The 15,696-nt window shown below is 40.2% G+C and overlaps 1 protein-coding gene across 1 annotated transcript; it reads left to right on the forward strand.

Annotated features, from left to right (window-relative positions):
* Nucleotides 1–2,228: 2,228 nt before the first annotated feature.
* On the forward strand, nucleotides 2,229–10,430 carry LOC111239883 (BCL2/adenovirus E1B 19 kDa protein-interacting protein 3-like). Its single transcript, XM_022769814.1, has 6 exons — nucleotides 2,229–2,455; nucleotides 5,583–5,733; nucleotides 5,981–6,062; nucleotides 6,655–6,728; nucleotides 7,242–7,388; nucleotides 8,677–10,430. The coding sequence occupies exons 1-6, from the start codon at nucleotides 2,413–2,415 to the stop codon at nucleotides 8,723–8,725; spliced, it is 546 nt and encodes a 181-aa protein (XP_022625535.1). The 5' UTR covers nucleotides 2,229–2,412; the 3' UTR covers nucleotides 8,726–10,430.
* Nucleotides 10,431–15,696: the final 5,266 nt, after the last annotated feature.

Consider the following 15,696-nt stretch of genomic DNA (forward strand, 5'->3'; position numbering starts at 1 on the left):
CGTTTTCATGACAGAGGAAACATTGTACCTTCATTTGTAGCAGCACATGTATATTATGGTGTCATATGCTGCTACAGACAACAGAAGATACCTATGCGTGTTGTTTGGGCCTGAGGATGGTGACATTGTTTGGCTGGTTGGCTGGTCTATCCTTCCTGCACTGGTCTAGATGTGTGTGGTCATTTATTGCCTGAGTTGATTTCTTATTTTTATATATATTGTTTTTTGTCTGACAACCTGATCTTTACTGTAATAACACTATAAGGTTAAACTTACCCCTGAACAATTTGGACCATGACAAGTTAAAATAACAAACAAACAAACAAACAAACAAACAAACTGGTTTCCATAGATATTAGCTGTGGATCTCCATTAGTCCCATCTTTCCTGTAGTTCAACCAGTTCAGTATTTCTAGTGAAACAGAAGAAAAATCTAAATCTAATTGCTGTGAAATTTAATCAGCATACTGAGGATGTGTGTAGGATGAAAGAAGATTAACAAAATTATCATGTTTTTTTAATGTTGTTATTAACACTGAAGCCTTTGGAGGCTGTCAGGGCGCTAAACCTTTGGTCTTTCCTTATGTTATTTTAGGTAAATTACTATATTTATTAATTGACCCTTTATTAAAGATTAAAAAAATCTCAATGTGACCTTAAAAAAATAGCGTTGTGCTCATACAGCAGCTATTTATTCTGCGTCACAGGGAGGTGAGTGGTTCTCTACTTTCACAGCATACACTTACAATTAAGTCACGTTAAACAAGCTTTTGTTTGATATTCATTAAGACTCTGTTCACAAACAGTACAATGTGACCATAAATGAGAACTAAGTAACTTGTTTATTTATTTATTTTGGGAGTGTGGAGGCATTTCATTTGAGAATATAATAAAAGTTTTCTGCTGCAAAATTAGTGGTTGTTTGTGAAATATGATCAGAAACTAGACAAGACAAAAATTCTGTATTTAAGCAGCCTAATCTGTCGCATATGTTGATGACTGTAGTTGTTATTGAGGAAAGTGAGGTCATACCCTCTGGGAATTTGTTGTTCAAAGGGTTTTGTCCGGTGTTTAATCTTCTTCCAGCAGGACACTTGATTTAACTTTTTAGATAGACAGTCTGATGAACCTCTATGGAAAAACCTAATGAATTAACAACTTATTAACGTTTACACTCTTCATGGCTTATCAGAAAGTATGAAACTCACAAACATTTATTAAAGGAGCCCATCTGTTAGTTTTGCTATTGCTACACAGCAAACATTAGCATTAACAGCTTTTTACTTACCAGTCTAGAGGAAACGTTGCAATTTCAGCATCAAACTTTCAATTACTCACCGAGAGCTGTCTCCAGAAGTGAAAAGGAACGTGTTAACTCTTGTCTCTATCACGTCTTTTCCTCTTCTGAAGTTAGCACGCCAACCAGCTAGCCCCGGCCTGTCTCATCGCTTTCCGATAGCGACTCACTGCAGCCTCTAATCTGCCTTGACGACCTAACACTGCTCAGAGGGTGTATTATAACCTCTTGTCTTGTAAACACACTGATGGCCGAAGCTCTTGTCAAGCAACAATCACCACCACACGCTCCTGGCAAGAAACCATGTTTGCTGGCAGCGAAAAAACAGCCCTGCTAAAAGCTAATATTTATAAGTGCATTAAATAGAAAGGAAAAACACCAGCCAGTAGGGAGTTCAGTTTCCTTCTGGCTGGTCTAAATAATGATTTATAACTGATCTACCTATAATACAGCAATACATTTACCATCAATAAAGCCACTAGTCACAACTTATACACATTAGAAAATGTGCCATATTAGAAAGTGGCACCCAATCTTTACATAACCTTACTACAACTCTCCAGCTTCCGATGGATGATGTAACATTAACAGTGAGCTGGGAGAACATTTTGAGTGTGTGTAGTTTCTTGTAAAATTTATATTATTAGACTGTATTAGGGTATTAGTATTAGTTTCTTACATAACCTCCTATGAATAACTTTTAGCCGATCAGAAATGAATGCTTGGTCATGTTAACTTTACATCAAAAAATGGAGGTTTAGAGGAAGTTTGCACACACCTACTGCTGCTTCATGCACCTTGTTCTTTCGGCGTGGCTTCTTACCTGCTGAGCTCTCAGCTTGTTTTGTTTACCTCTTCCCTCCTGACACGTGGGAGAGGGAGGAGGTGGGAGGAGGGAGGGAATGGAAGGAGAGGGGAGGGCAGGCGGATTAACGCAGCGTCCCTGCCTGGTGTCCCTTTTAGACTACAACAAACACAACAGTGATTGAGAGAAAAGCGTACGGGACAGAAACGCATTTGCACCTGCTTGTCCTCCTCGGTCAGTGTCAGCATCTCTCCGTGCTCTCTTTCTCTCTCTCTCTCTCGCTCTCCCTCCAGCCCCCCGGTGATCAGACATGTCTGTGTCCGGCTCGCAGACGCCTGAGGACGGACTCTACGGTGAGTGATGGTGGTAGATGGACCAGGCCGTTGTTTTGTTGTTTATTTATTTAATTGCTTTTAAAGCCACGACGCATAAGATTACTTGCTCACATGTAGCTATCAAACAGCCACTAGAGATGATGATTAAAGCTGCTTTGTGTGTGCACAGATCGATTTACATTCACAATGCAAATGTCAACAATGTGGGCAGACAATGTAAAGCAGGTACCCCATTCATTCATTCATTCATTCATTCATTCAGTCGCTCAGTGTTTCCAGGACTGATGTGCAGATATTCAACTGCCCATCAGCGGAGACATGATTACAACAGCGTGTCAGGCTGAGAGCAGGTGTGAGAGGATGCCACACAGAGAAGAAGGCAGTTTGGTAGTTGTCATTGTTGTTGCCACTGACACTGTCATTGTGTAAACGGATTCCCTGACTCACCTGTTTGTATCTCTGTAAGCCAATTAAGCTGTGGAGATTTCCTGACGCTTATAGCTCCACTGTGCTGTGTGCACATTGCTTGGCACATAGGATGCTGGGTGAAACATGTGGAACAATGTAATGGTGAGCAGGACACTAAGGGACTGTAGGAAAGTTATTCAGGTGGGGAAGTGTTTGGACTTTAATTTTGGCTTAACAACACAAGGTTGTCGACTGTAGCATGACCAATACTGGATTTATGGGCCAATACTGATATTGATAGTTGATATTGTAACACCCTTCACCCTAATAGCTCAACTCTGATTTCAAGTTTAATATGTTAATTGACCATTTCTACCTACATTGAAAATTACTTAGCAATTACCAAACACATAACAAATGTGTATCCTGTTTACTAAGCATTCCAGCTGCTCTCTCTTTTTAAACTAAGGGCCTCTAAATGAAGTTATTACCACCAGTCAAGTTTCCATCCAAATGTTGTGCAAATCTGAATCAAAATTTCCAGAAGAACTGGCAAAAGAAAATGCAAATAATTTGTTATGATCACGTTTTTTTCTAGTGCACTTAGTCGCATTTTGTTTTTGTTGATACATAATCTTTCCAGCACTTCTACTCTGGCTTTTAAAAGCCCAAAATGAAAATATGTATAAAAACTGGTCACTGAATAAGTGAACAAGGCACAGTAATATTTTGTGTGTTATTATGTTGGTTTGTGCTTAACATGCATTATATCATAACTAGATATGATACATTTAACTTTACTGTCTCTCTTTTATGATGCAGAATCTAATCATTAACTAGCTAGCAGCAGAAAAAAAAATCACCTTTATGGTCCACGGTGCACACAAAAGGTGTTTCTATTTTGATGTCATTATTTAGGCTTTTTCAGTAAATTTTGCAAAAAAAACATGGAAGCAAAAAGTAAATGTGAGGCGACATAAAACCCAAAGACCCTCCAGTGGTGCAGACATCCCTCTATTAAGCAAAAAGTAAAAATAACCTCCACACCCTGATCATTTGTGTGCAGTCCCTAACCTGAAAACAGGCATTCACAACAAACATTAATCTGTTGTGCTGCAGTCCATTGAGTCTTTTAACATCCAGCTCTTGTCCACATTACATAAAGCTGATTTGGCAGTGGCACAGATGAATGTGTACAGGATTGCACCATAGAAACTGATTTAGTGCTGCAGAATGGCGACAGATAGATAAGTCAGGCAGCAAGGCAGCTGTTATGTCATAACTCCCCTCTGTAGACAAACAACTAGGGCAATGGCACAGTTTCCCCGCTCTGTCCCCTCCGCCCGCCCCCTCCCTCACTTAATGTTTCTCCCTCCTGTGCTGCTGTTGGTGTGATTACACAGTGTCATAAACCCGGGTAAAGCGAAGATTAAGAGGGACCAGATGAGAAGGAAGGATACTTTGGTGGGCAGATGAGGTGTTGATGTTTTGTAAATGCTGCCAAAGTCAGAGAGGGATACAGACAGCATGACAAGAGAGAAACAAGGGGAGGAAGGGAGAGGGTGAATGGCTAATCTCTAACAGAAATAAGATCTTACGTAAGCAAGCATGCTGTCAGCCTGAGTTAGCCCTGCCCTACTGTTTGGCTGTGGGTGTGGGCACGCCAAACACACCAGCATGCATATGTGTGTGTGTGTGTGTGTGTGTGTGTGTGTGTGTATATATATATATATGTGTGTGCATGTGTGAATCTCTTCCTGCTCACATACCCAATGAACCTCCATTCATATGTCCATTCATTCATATGTTGTGTGCGTTTTCATTGTCATTGATAGATGTGTTATATTATATTCTTCATACGTGTGTTTTCAAACATAAGTGTAACACAGCACTGTCCATCCTGAACTCAACATCTCTCAGGTCATGTCACAGGACATCCGTGGTGCTGCTTAGCCTATAACTCACCATATGTCAGAGCACAACACACACCTGTCCACACCTAAGCTATAGCATTTTAAAGGAAGCAAATGGGCTTCAATTGTCACACATCTCTTACAGGGCTCTGTGATATGGCTGAAAACAAGCACTCTGACAAAAACATTAAGTGCTGCATGAGTGAAATAAAGTACATGCATCATTTTAAGCCTCAGAATGGGATTAGGATGGGTTATCTGTCAGAAACAAAAGCTGTAATAGTCAGTCTCTAAAAACAAAAAAATCCAATGAGTTGGTATGACAAAAACAAACAAACAATCATTTGGAAAATATAAACTAAAATTGAAACATTCTGAGAAAATGTCAGGCAGGTTAATTCATTATTTTAATATATTCAAAAATTATTCTCAGTCTTCCACTGTTCATTAAATTTAACTACAATCTGCCTGCAATTTGTAAAATACTAATAGTTTCATCATATCTTGACAACACAATTCTTCAGATTTTAATTGAGGATAATCACTAACATCTTGTCATTATTTGATTCCCAGTGACAGATCTACTCTCAGAATAGTGTGCAGTAGTAGAAAATTACAACAAAAAGTCTTACACACTCAATAAAAGTGACTCAGTGTAAACACTCAGTTTTAAAACTAAAGATTTGTTTACTTTCCTCAACACGACTTGTTCCTGGCTCATTACAGTCTAATATATGTGCATGAGGCCCCCACTGCTTTCTGCTTCCTTGCTGACTGCCTGTGCATCATTACAAACTCTGCTGCTCGTGTTGTTTCCTCATCAGGCTCCTGGGTCGAGCTGGAGGAGCTGATTGCAGCCGTGAGCCGCAGGGAGAGTCTGACAGGGCCACAGGACAGCATCTCCTCCGCCCTGCAGGGGGAGCTGGAGAGGATCCTTCTGGAGGCGCAGCTTGAGTGTGAGAGGAGTAGAGACAGGTAATGATGCAGATAGTCTTTGTGGATCCTTTTGTTTTGTTGGGGGGTTGAACGGCACAGTGAGGTGTTTAATTCATTTTTTAAGTAATGAGTTTCATTCTGTGCTCAGTGGAACTTTGCTAGCTTTTCTCAACGTGTGTTTGCTTTCTCAATTTTATTTTGTTTTAATAGAAATACTGCAATAAATTGCAGTCTGTCTATTTCTTTATACTAAATCCATATGTAAAAGTCTGTTTGTTGTCCACAGTCCTCCGCAGGTGGTGACTCCACAGTCCACTGGTTCCCCAAGACCAACTAGTGATCAGGACAGTGACTGTGTCACCATACAGGTATTCAACACTGACATAGTCTGACATATGTCAAAAATATTCAGTTCATTCTAACTTCATCCTCCTTATTGTAATCTACAAATAACATTTACTTACACTGCGCTGCATTTTACATTAATACTAGATGTTTTTATAAAGATTTCCTGCTTTCCAGCCAGCCAATTATTTCCATCGTTTCAGTACAGTTTAAAAATCAACTCACAGAGACATGAGACTTGCTTGAGATCAGTCATCAATTTCATGGAACATTTATTTGAATTTATCCAGTAAGTTATTTATTCATTAGAATTTTAAAAACTCATTGGCAATGCATTCAAGGGTGCCTTACACCCAGGGGAGATGCCAAGAAAGTTTGGGTTTTTTTTTTTCTTTGTGGAGTTGCTTCTACTAATGGTATGTAGTTTGAGATTTCCCCCAAATTTTTACAAGACATATGTTTAAACTCAAGATGGAAGTGAATATCAGCATCAGCAATGATGTACGTGTGCTCAGGTTAATGTCACAGTCTCATTTTTATATTTTATTATTTTCCCTGTGTCTACTCTTCTTTTTCTGCTGTTGGACATCATCTGATCCGTCATGTATGTTGCAGGAGGAAGGTGAGCGGCGAGTGGACACGGACTGGGTGTGGGATTGGTCCAGTAGACCAGAAAATATGCCACCAAAGTAAGATAATCTCTTTTAAAGTCATTAATTGCATTTATTTTTTTATGTATTTATGTTTGCTGTGATGTCATACTACATCCCAAAGTTGGTAAAGTACTTGTCAGTACTTGCGAAGATGTGTAGGGGTTTTAAAAGAACAGTACTTTTTTGCCAAGACTTAGAGGAGAGGATCACTATGACACTCATACTGTGGAGCCAGAGGCAATTAGCTTAGCTTAACATATAGACTGAAAACAGGGGGGGTGGGGGGTGGGGGGGGCTGGTTCTGTTGAGAAACACATGAATCACCCTCATTTTTATATATTTTTTGCCACATGAACAATACGTCTGTTTGACAGGTAGCAGTTCTTAATGGTCTCAGACTCTCAGTACTTCACCACCTGTCTTGCATTCCCAGTCTTCTCTCTTGTGTTCTCATTATTTCTGTTTATTCTTTTTCCTTCCTATCTTACCTCTCCCTGCATCTCTTATCTCTGGCTCCTCCTCGTCCTCTCTCCTTTCTCTCCTCTGCAGAGAGTTTGTGTTTCAGCACCCGAAGCAGCCGGGCTCCCTCAGTGTTAGGAAGACAGAGGTGATGAAGAGAGGAATCTTCTCCTCCGATGTTCTGCTCATCCTTGTTCCCTCGCTGCTGGCTTCACACCTGCTCACACTTGGAGTCGGGTGAGACACACATGCACATACACAGACTCACTTTTTGCCATGTCATGTTAATTAAAACCTGTAGCAAAAACATTATAGCACTGCTCAATATAAAACGTGAATCTTGTAAAAGGGGTGGTAAATATGCACTTGATGGCTACATACATGTTATCGTACATAAAAAAATGGAGGCTAAAATTGTTTCAAGCAATTTCGCCCATGTTGAAGACATGTAAATAAAGAAACAGAGTATTGTTCTTGTACTGCAGTATACCGTAGAAATAGGTAGTCCAATAATAACAAATGAGTAGCTTACATTTGTGTTTTCAAAAAGTGTGCTTGTACCTTTAAAGGACCTATTTGTAAACTTTGCCATTGCTAAATATCTAGCATTAGCATTAGCTGTTTACTTACCAGTCTAGAAGAATCGTTCGCATCAAACGTCATTCCTTAGCTCGGAAAGCAACGCCAATGTTAATTCTTGTCTCTATCACATCTTTTCTTCTACTGGAGTTAGCATGCTAACCAGCTAGCCCCGGTCCATCACGTCACTTTCCGATAGCGATAGTTACCATGGATGTATTATAGGAACTGCACAGTGGACTCAATGATGGCGCCAAGTCACTTGAAAGAAAATTGTTTGCCTGGCACATAATCCAAAAAGATTTGTAGCTTCTGGATTTGCTTCAATATTGTACGACCCACTGAACACGCACATTAGTGTTTCCCCTGCTGGCCGCACATTCCTGCTCAGCCCATAGGCTTTACATTGGAATAATGAAAGTAACTTTTCTGTGCTCCGAGAATGTTTTACAAATAAAAACTTGCCTTGGATTAAATATTTAGAATAAAAAGACTAATAACCAAACTTGTTTGCTTTTCTAAGTGTCTCATTAACAGTTTTACAGACATCTATATAATGGTGGTCTATGGGGGAAATGCCTTTTGGGTTGCAGGGGATTTATTTGTTGCAATACCGCAAGTGGTCACTGGGAGACAAAACCAGCAAAGGCAGAGTGACTGCGCCAGATTCAGTTCTTATAATACATTTACATCAGTTACTAGGCAGTAAGTTAGTTAGCTGGGTGCTAAGAATACAGCTTACGTTAGAGCAGATAACCACTCTGTTTAATCAATTTTCTTTTTACTTTTGCTCTTTTTGTTTTTGGTTTTGCAAAGGCTAAACAAAAGACACCATCCTCCAAACTCTTGATAGTCCTGCTGTGCATAGTTAGGGTTACTATTGAACAATCATTGTTTGAGGGAGAGGTTTAGCTAATAATTACCACTTTCTCTTTTCTCTTTTTAGGATCTACATAGGAAAGCGATTGGCTGCTTCCACAACTAGCACGCTGTGACGTCAGCTGTAGGCCATTGACCCCCCTTCGCTAACAGTCTGGCCAGTAAGGTCACAGTCTGCCCTCTGTACCGCACTAATTTGCCTCCTTCCTTCTTCGTCATGGGGCAACCATAGGACCCTGCCTGTCTGTACCTCTGTCTCTGTTCATCTGTACGTCTGTCTACCCAGCAGCAGTCTGTCTTTGTGTCGGCCTCTCTGTCAGTCTGTGCATGTCGTAGGGCCCGAGGAGCGGATGGATGCCCACCAATGAGTCAGACTGAGGTCACTTTTACTTTCCCGGAGAGTAACACTGATCTCAACCAGCTAAAGCATAATCAGAGAGGAGAGATTGCCCAGATACAAGAGAAAAGAGAGAAGGAGAGTTTTACCCAGCTAGAACAATAAATCCCTTTGATAGGAGGAGATGAAAACGGTTAGCTGGGAACAGTGTGTGCAGACAAAATGAGAAAGATAATATGTGGTAGCCTTTCTCCCAACCTTTGAAAGAGCAAAATGTCTGTCATTTGTCAAAAGTAATGACCCTCTGTAAGACTGAGCTGCTGAGAGTGGTTCTTGGAGGTTTTCTGCCCTGATGGTTTATCTAATGTAGAGAGTTTTAGTTGGCTGAGTGAATGTAGGAGTGGCTCTGGTTGTGCTTTTTGTCCCGTAAACCAATTAAATATTTGACCTCCGACAAAGACAATCATGATCCCATTAAACTTCACTCCTCAAAACCTTAATGTGCCTCTTGGGTCTTTTATTCTTCTCTTCCACTCTCATCCTGGCAGTTTGTCGTACACATGTTCATCTCGTTTAATAAATACACAGAAAGTGAAGCATTTTCAGCTAGCGAAGCACAAAGATTTGCTGAAGTAAGCTTGGGCCAGGAATTTATATCGGATGTGGACTATATATATTGTCAGTTTTGGGCTATGGTTGTCTGGAGATTGTTTGTAGGTAATCAAAGAAAACAAAATGGAAAGATTTTTACAACCTACTGTGTTAACAACCTGCAAATGAACCACAGCATCTGTTTAAAATTTATGCCTTTTTCCTTATGAGGTAAATCACCCTGTTGATTTGTCCTGATAAAGTCTTTGGTGTATATTTCACTGGTGTTTTTTATACCCTGTCTCCACCAGTGATGACTCTCCCTGTTGTCTAACTGAGCTCTTGCAGAAATCTTATGACATCACAGCAGCCTGTCTCTTTCCATCTGTCTTTGTCATTCCTTACCTCACATAAGTCTTCCTTTTCTCCTCTTTTTTTAACAAGCTGCTTCCTTCACCAGTCAAGGATTTGACGTTTTATTGCTTTCCCATAAACCAGAAACCCGTTTCCTCTTAACATCTCATGAAAATAGCTGGCCTGGATTCTGAACGGGGGAGAAGCCGGAGAAGCACGCTGAGGTTTTCGCTCTGCTGCTTTGGACATAAACGTGCCCATTTGTTGTCCAGCTTGACCAAGCCCAATGAGTTTATCAGCCATTAGCGGAGTGTTTGATGTAAGAGGTCCTGCTGAGCTTGTTAAGCTACTTCTAAACACACCAAGCTGACGATGCAACAACAAGCCTGCCTTGGCAGAGCACAAAAGGTTTCCATTCACAGATGTCCACATGAAACACACCCACAAGCACACATGCAAACTACTGCTGGTACATGTTTTGGCTTCACGTTGTCAATAGATGAAACAATTACACGTGCTTAGGAAATATCCGTCCACAATCCTTGACTGACATTAATCCATTTATGTTTTGCAATGTTGCAATTAAAGTTTAATTGAAATGGTTGATTGATTTTGGATGTATCAGCTTCTGTCTTCTTGTTGAACTTTTGGCCAATTTTTGGCAATAGTAATATTGTCCTCACCAAAATTTAGAAGAGAAAACAAAAACGAACAAAATAAATAATCAATCAAAATGTCCAGTTTAAACATCCATTGTGGTTTACAGATCATCTTCTTGGTTCAGCTTTGAACCACTGCAGTTACGCAGTTGAGATTATTATTGACACTGTAGGTGTGTTCACTTTTGTTTTTACATCTCGGTTAAGTTTGTTAGATCAATTTTCATTTCGTCCACAAAAACTACAACAAAAAATATTCACTGAAATTTTTCACGACAAAAAAAAAAACAAACAAAAAAAATGTAACTCTTTTAAAACAAAAACTTTGACAAACTCAACGATTTACTTCAGCTAGCACTAAACAATAATGTGAAAGACAAATGAATGGATAAATGAGCTAATTAAAGAGTTAATGCAGTCTTATTCAACAACCTGCAACCACCTCCTGATTGTCCCCCTCCACTCAAAATGTCTCTTCTTCAAAAGCTGCTTGACATGTTCACTAATAATCAATAAATACATTTCAGTAACTTAATTTCTCGACCAGTAATGTTAGCCTACGTTAGTGCTTCTTGGAAGGAAAAACATAAGATTACAACTTGTCCAATAGTTTGCTTCTTGCCTGGTCAGATGACATTCTTGCATCATCACTGTGTTCCCAGTTGTCAACAATTGTTTTGGTGATCTCAGCGTTACCAGATGTCAGTTTTAATAGACAAGAATGATCCTATAAGCCATGAATTTTGGCTGTGGATTATCCCTGATTCAACTTGCCCCAGTCATTTATCCACAGCTTGGGGCAAACAGACAGTCACAGGTGGGACAGGCTGTTGTAAATCACCATGCTCTCGCACAGTTTTATCCCCTGCTGCTGTGAACCTTAGTTAATTCTTCATAGCAGGGGACTGTGTGAAGATCTGTCGACCCTGTAATATCCTCCCTGAAACAGGGGCAATTACTACAGTGAACAGCCTTAAATGCCATGTGTGATTTTCCACAGACCTTTCAGATACATGTGGAGTAGGGTGATAAGCATGAGTCGGAGCATTTGGTGTTACGAAAGAAAATATAAATCCTATCCTCATGCCTCGTCCCTTGTAACTGTTGGAGGCAGAAAAGACTGAGGCCGAGACAGAATGTGGAAGAAATCTGTTCATTTCCTGGACTGAACTTTAGAGATCGGACATCTGTCTCCCTGGGAAATGCATTATCTTCCCGCTCCTACAGTGCTAGACAGGAAATAGAGAGTCCAGTTTCAAAGAGTTTGGATGTAACAAAGGAATTCAGTCAAACTGGCATGGCGTCTGCGCCTCAACATTTCAAACAAGGTCACTAATTTCAGCCTCCATCTCAAGTAACTTCACTTTACCACATGTGGCCCACTTCCCCTTCATGAACCACTTATTAAAAGGAATAGTAGGTTATGATTCCACATACACCCACTCAAAAAATTATACGCAAAATCGTGTACAGCTTACCAAACCACACTCCTACACAAGAGTGAAAAAGTTTTTTGGTTCACATTCTGTGGGCTTTATGCATTGGCTTGATCACCAGTATTTTATATTTGCTTCAATAAATACAGAATTTATGTTTGTAGGGGGAGATCACTGTGTCTCTTCAGATTTGACGTTCAGTATGCGCGACGAATGCCCTGCCGGAAACATTTTCAGGCAGAGGTTCTTGCATTTTTCATAGTCTCTGTCACTCCTGAGAACGCAGCAGCAATTTGACTAATCAGCCTCATCTCCGACAAGGTATGGAGGTGAGACTGGGAGAGCGGAAGAAGTTCCTGTGTGTACAAGAATGGTGAGGGGTTTTTTCTTCTTCTTCTTTTTCTTGTCATGTACCCAAACACGTGCACGTCATCTTGTATCTGCTGTGTTAGATTACACACCAGACAGGGGCAATAATTGCTTCCACGTGCTGCCTTCCCTCTCTTCTTCTGGTGTACACTTCCCTTTCTTCTTCGTAGTATAATCGATCACGCTAGCTGAGTATGGCACAGACGTGGTTGCGAGCTGTGATGTGTCTGAACAAATGACCCAGTGTGCTTTCACACACATAAGAGCTGTTTCCCACTGTTCAGTGGACCTATCTAGACCAGACATGCTCGGTCTCAATGCGCCAGAAGTATGAGGGATTAATGAGAGCACCTGGAATAAGACTCAATGGAGCACAATGCAGCACTGTTCAAGCTGCTCGCTATTGTGTAGGTGTGTTTTGTCCTCACATCCTGAAGCAATAGTCTGATCACGTTTTGCTTCGAAGAATCCTTCATGAACATGTTTTGCACAAGAGTGAGGATTTATTTTTCACATTTTAGATGAGGGGGTGTGGGTTTATAATAAATGAAGAGGAGAGGAGGTTAAAGCTTGTCGGATGGTCTAATAGCTTCAACCCCCCCACCCCCCACCCCCACACACACACACACACACCTCTCTGAAGACCTCACTCAAGCCCTGTTTATTTCCTCTACACATTTTCTGAAAATGTGAATGTGAGAAAAGTTTATGCAAGAAATAAACTATTTGACAAGTTGTAATCTTACTGTTTCCCTTCCCAGAAGCAGTAATGTAGGCTAACATGAATTTGTTTATTATTAGTGAACAACTCAAGCATTATCCCCTTTTTCAACCCCCACGTCCCACCCACACCTATGACCACAGGTGGTCAGAAAAAGACGTTGTACTAAACAGGTCTCCAAAGCCAAGCTAGCGGCTCTTTAAGGCTACAGTTGAACACATCGTGAGCTAAATGCTAACGTCAGTGTTGCTAACACGACACAATGACAATGCTAACATTTCTGATGTTTAGCAGGTAACGTTTGCCATGTTCACCGTCTTAATTTAGCATTTTAACAAACTAACATGTTGCTAATTAGCACCAAACCCAAAGTACAGCTGAGGCTGATGGGAAATTAGTTTTGCAGGTCATTTAGGTGGTATTTTGACATGATTGGCAGCACTACATGAGGGGTTAAGCGATCCCCGAATTCACTCTGAGAGGACCATGAATATCTGAAACCAAATTTAAAATCCATCTGATAGTTATCGAGAACTTTAACACAAAACCTCATGGTGGCGCTAGAGTGGTCAGGGCATCACTGAAGTTATTAGTATTCATACAGACCTAAAATGTCATGGCAGTCCATCCAATAGTTGTTCAGATATTTCAATCTGGACCAATGTGGTGACTTGAAATTGCTCTTTCTAGAGCTGCGCTGCTAGTGTGGCTAAAAAAACTTAGGGGAAAGAGGGAAAGGTCAGAAAATGGGAAAGGTTGCACTGGGGGGTGTTAGTGTGAAAATCAGAGAGAGAGAGACAGAGAGAGAGAGAGAGATTTACAGAGCTGCATGACCAACTTGGTGTCAAGTATCTGCAGTGATGATTTACAGCAGTCTCCATCTACAGTATGAGGTGTGTAGGTGTGGGTGAGACATGCATTGAAATGGAGAGAGTGTGAACGCATGCAGCTGGGGTGAGTGACTGAAGGAGCAGCTGGCTAGTTTGAGATGGTCTGAGAATGAACTCACAGTTCACACATGGCAAAACCATCAGCCGCAGCTTCTACCGACAACTTTGCGGGGGCCATCATTACGTATACCCTTGCATAATACCAAGAAATTTGGTGAGACACTGAAACCACATTGTTGTTTTAGAAACGATACGTTATCCCATCACACTGAGGCCATTCTGAGAAAACCTTTATGCACCTATCATCAATCTTCTCACATAATAGCCATGTTTTTCCAAGAAGGGCGTTCAGGTTTATGTTACTATGTCCACAACTGAGACAATTTTGAGTGATTTTACAGAAAGATACGAAGTAGGCGATTCGGGCAGGTAAATGGAATTGGAAAAAATATAGCAATGGTTTTATACGTTTCCTGTAATTTTCCAAAGTTGGTTTCTAAGGATTAGAAAAATCCTGTTTTTGTTTTTTTTAAATGCACAACCCAGACTAATAGTTTAAACCCACATTCAGGTCAAATAAATATGTTTGCATCAGCTTTGGTTTGAATATCTGAAGGCCAAGGAATAAATGAGCAGTGATTCATTTCTAAAAAAACTTTCCGTTCCATATTAGCTCTGAATAAATTTTCTGATTAATTTTGGATCTATAACATTTAATGTATAATTTGTATTCATGCCCTCTGTGCTGTGTTAGACGATTCCAGGAAAGTCGACAGCTTTATCCACCATGACATACCAATTTGGCTCAAGAGTTTGCAGTCTAAATATTCTGCAGGATGTGGGTCCATTTATTAAGCCTCTGCCTTGGGTTCAGAGTTACAGTCTGTCTAATACCAGAAATTCAGGCAATTTAATGCTGTAATTTCGGGTTTGGAGTGAGTTCCCTCTACCAGTCTGGGGTGAGGTGATAGATGCTGCAGATTTAATGAGCTGTTGGATCAGACCCCTCTGACTTGCTGACTGGCTGCTGTTACGTAACTTCATCAGGTAAGACAGTGCAGAGCTTGTAAGACATTGCATCCCACAGCGTAATGAGCACTTAAGCACTCAGCACAGGAGCAAAGAGACTTATGATCACCTCCAGCTGTGGTTTGCCGTGTTGTAAAAGTCTGTGTCCATTCCTTCAACATAAGGGTACTGAAGTAAGTCGCTTTATGAAAGAACCTCTTGTAAGGAGGAACCTTTATGTGGTGAGTTTAATGATTATTTTCTTTATTACTCTAACACTGTAATTTCTTTCACATAAAAAGTTTTCCTGTATCATCAGGAAATCTTTTTCAGTTATGCCAGAAAACATCACATCTATGAGAATGAAGATGGATTCATGTGTACCATTTGTGTGGTATAGTTATGAGACTAAAATAGTATAGAATAAGCATAAGTAAGAAAAGTCACAATATTTCATACTGACAGTGAGTAATACTATTATATGTAGTCCTTAAGTAAATTACACAAACATTTCTGCACAGCACAACCACTGACAAAGAAATCCAAAGAGCTCGATAAATGCAATCTGCCACAAGAAGAATAATAAATGATGTAAAAAACATATTTATAATCAATGTCAAATGTTGAGTTTAGTCAAAGAAAAGCAAAATATATAAATAAAAATGAATTTCCTCTGTGGGTGGATTTGATGAGAATAAACAACATTAATAAAATTTGTATGT

Source organism: Seriola dumerili, unplaced genomic scaffold, assembly GCF_002260705.1.
Source record: "Seriola dumerili isolate Sdu_G_001 unplaced genomic scaffold, Sdu_1.0 BDQW01005691.1, whole genome shotgun sequence".
NCBI lineage: Eukaryota > Metazoa > Chordata > Actinopteri > Carangiformes > Carangidae > Seriola > Seriola dumerili.

Coding starts and splice junctions, on each gene's coding strand:
- LOC111239883 (XM_022769814.1), top strand. CDS start 2,413: ATGTCTGTGTCCGGCTCGCAGACGCCTGAGGACGGACTCTACG. Junction 2,456..5,582: donor GCCTGAGGACGGACTCTACG/GTGAGTGATGGT, acceptor TTTCCTCATCAG/GCTCCTGGGTCGAGCTGGAG. Junction 5,734..5,980: donor TGTGAGAGGAGTAGAGACAG/GTAATGATGCAG, acceptor TGTTGTCCACAG/TCCTCCGCAGGTGGTGACTC.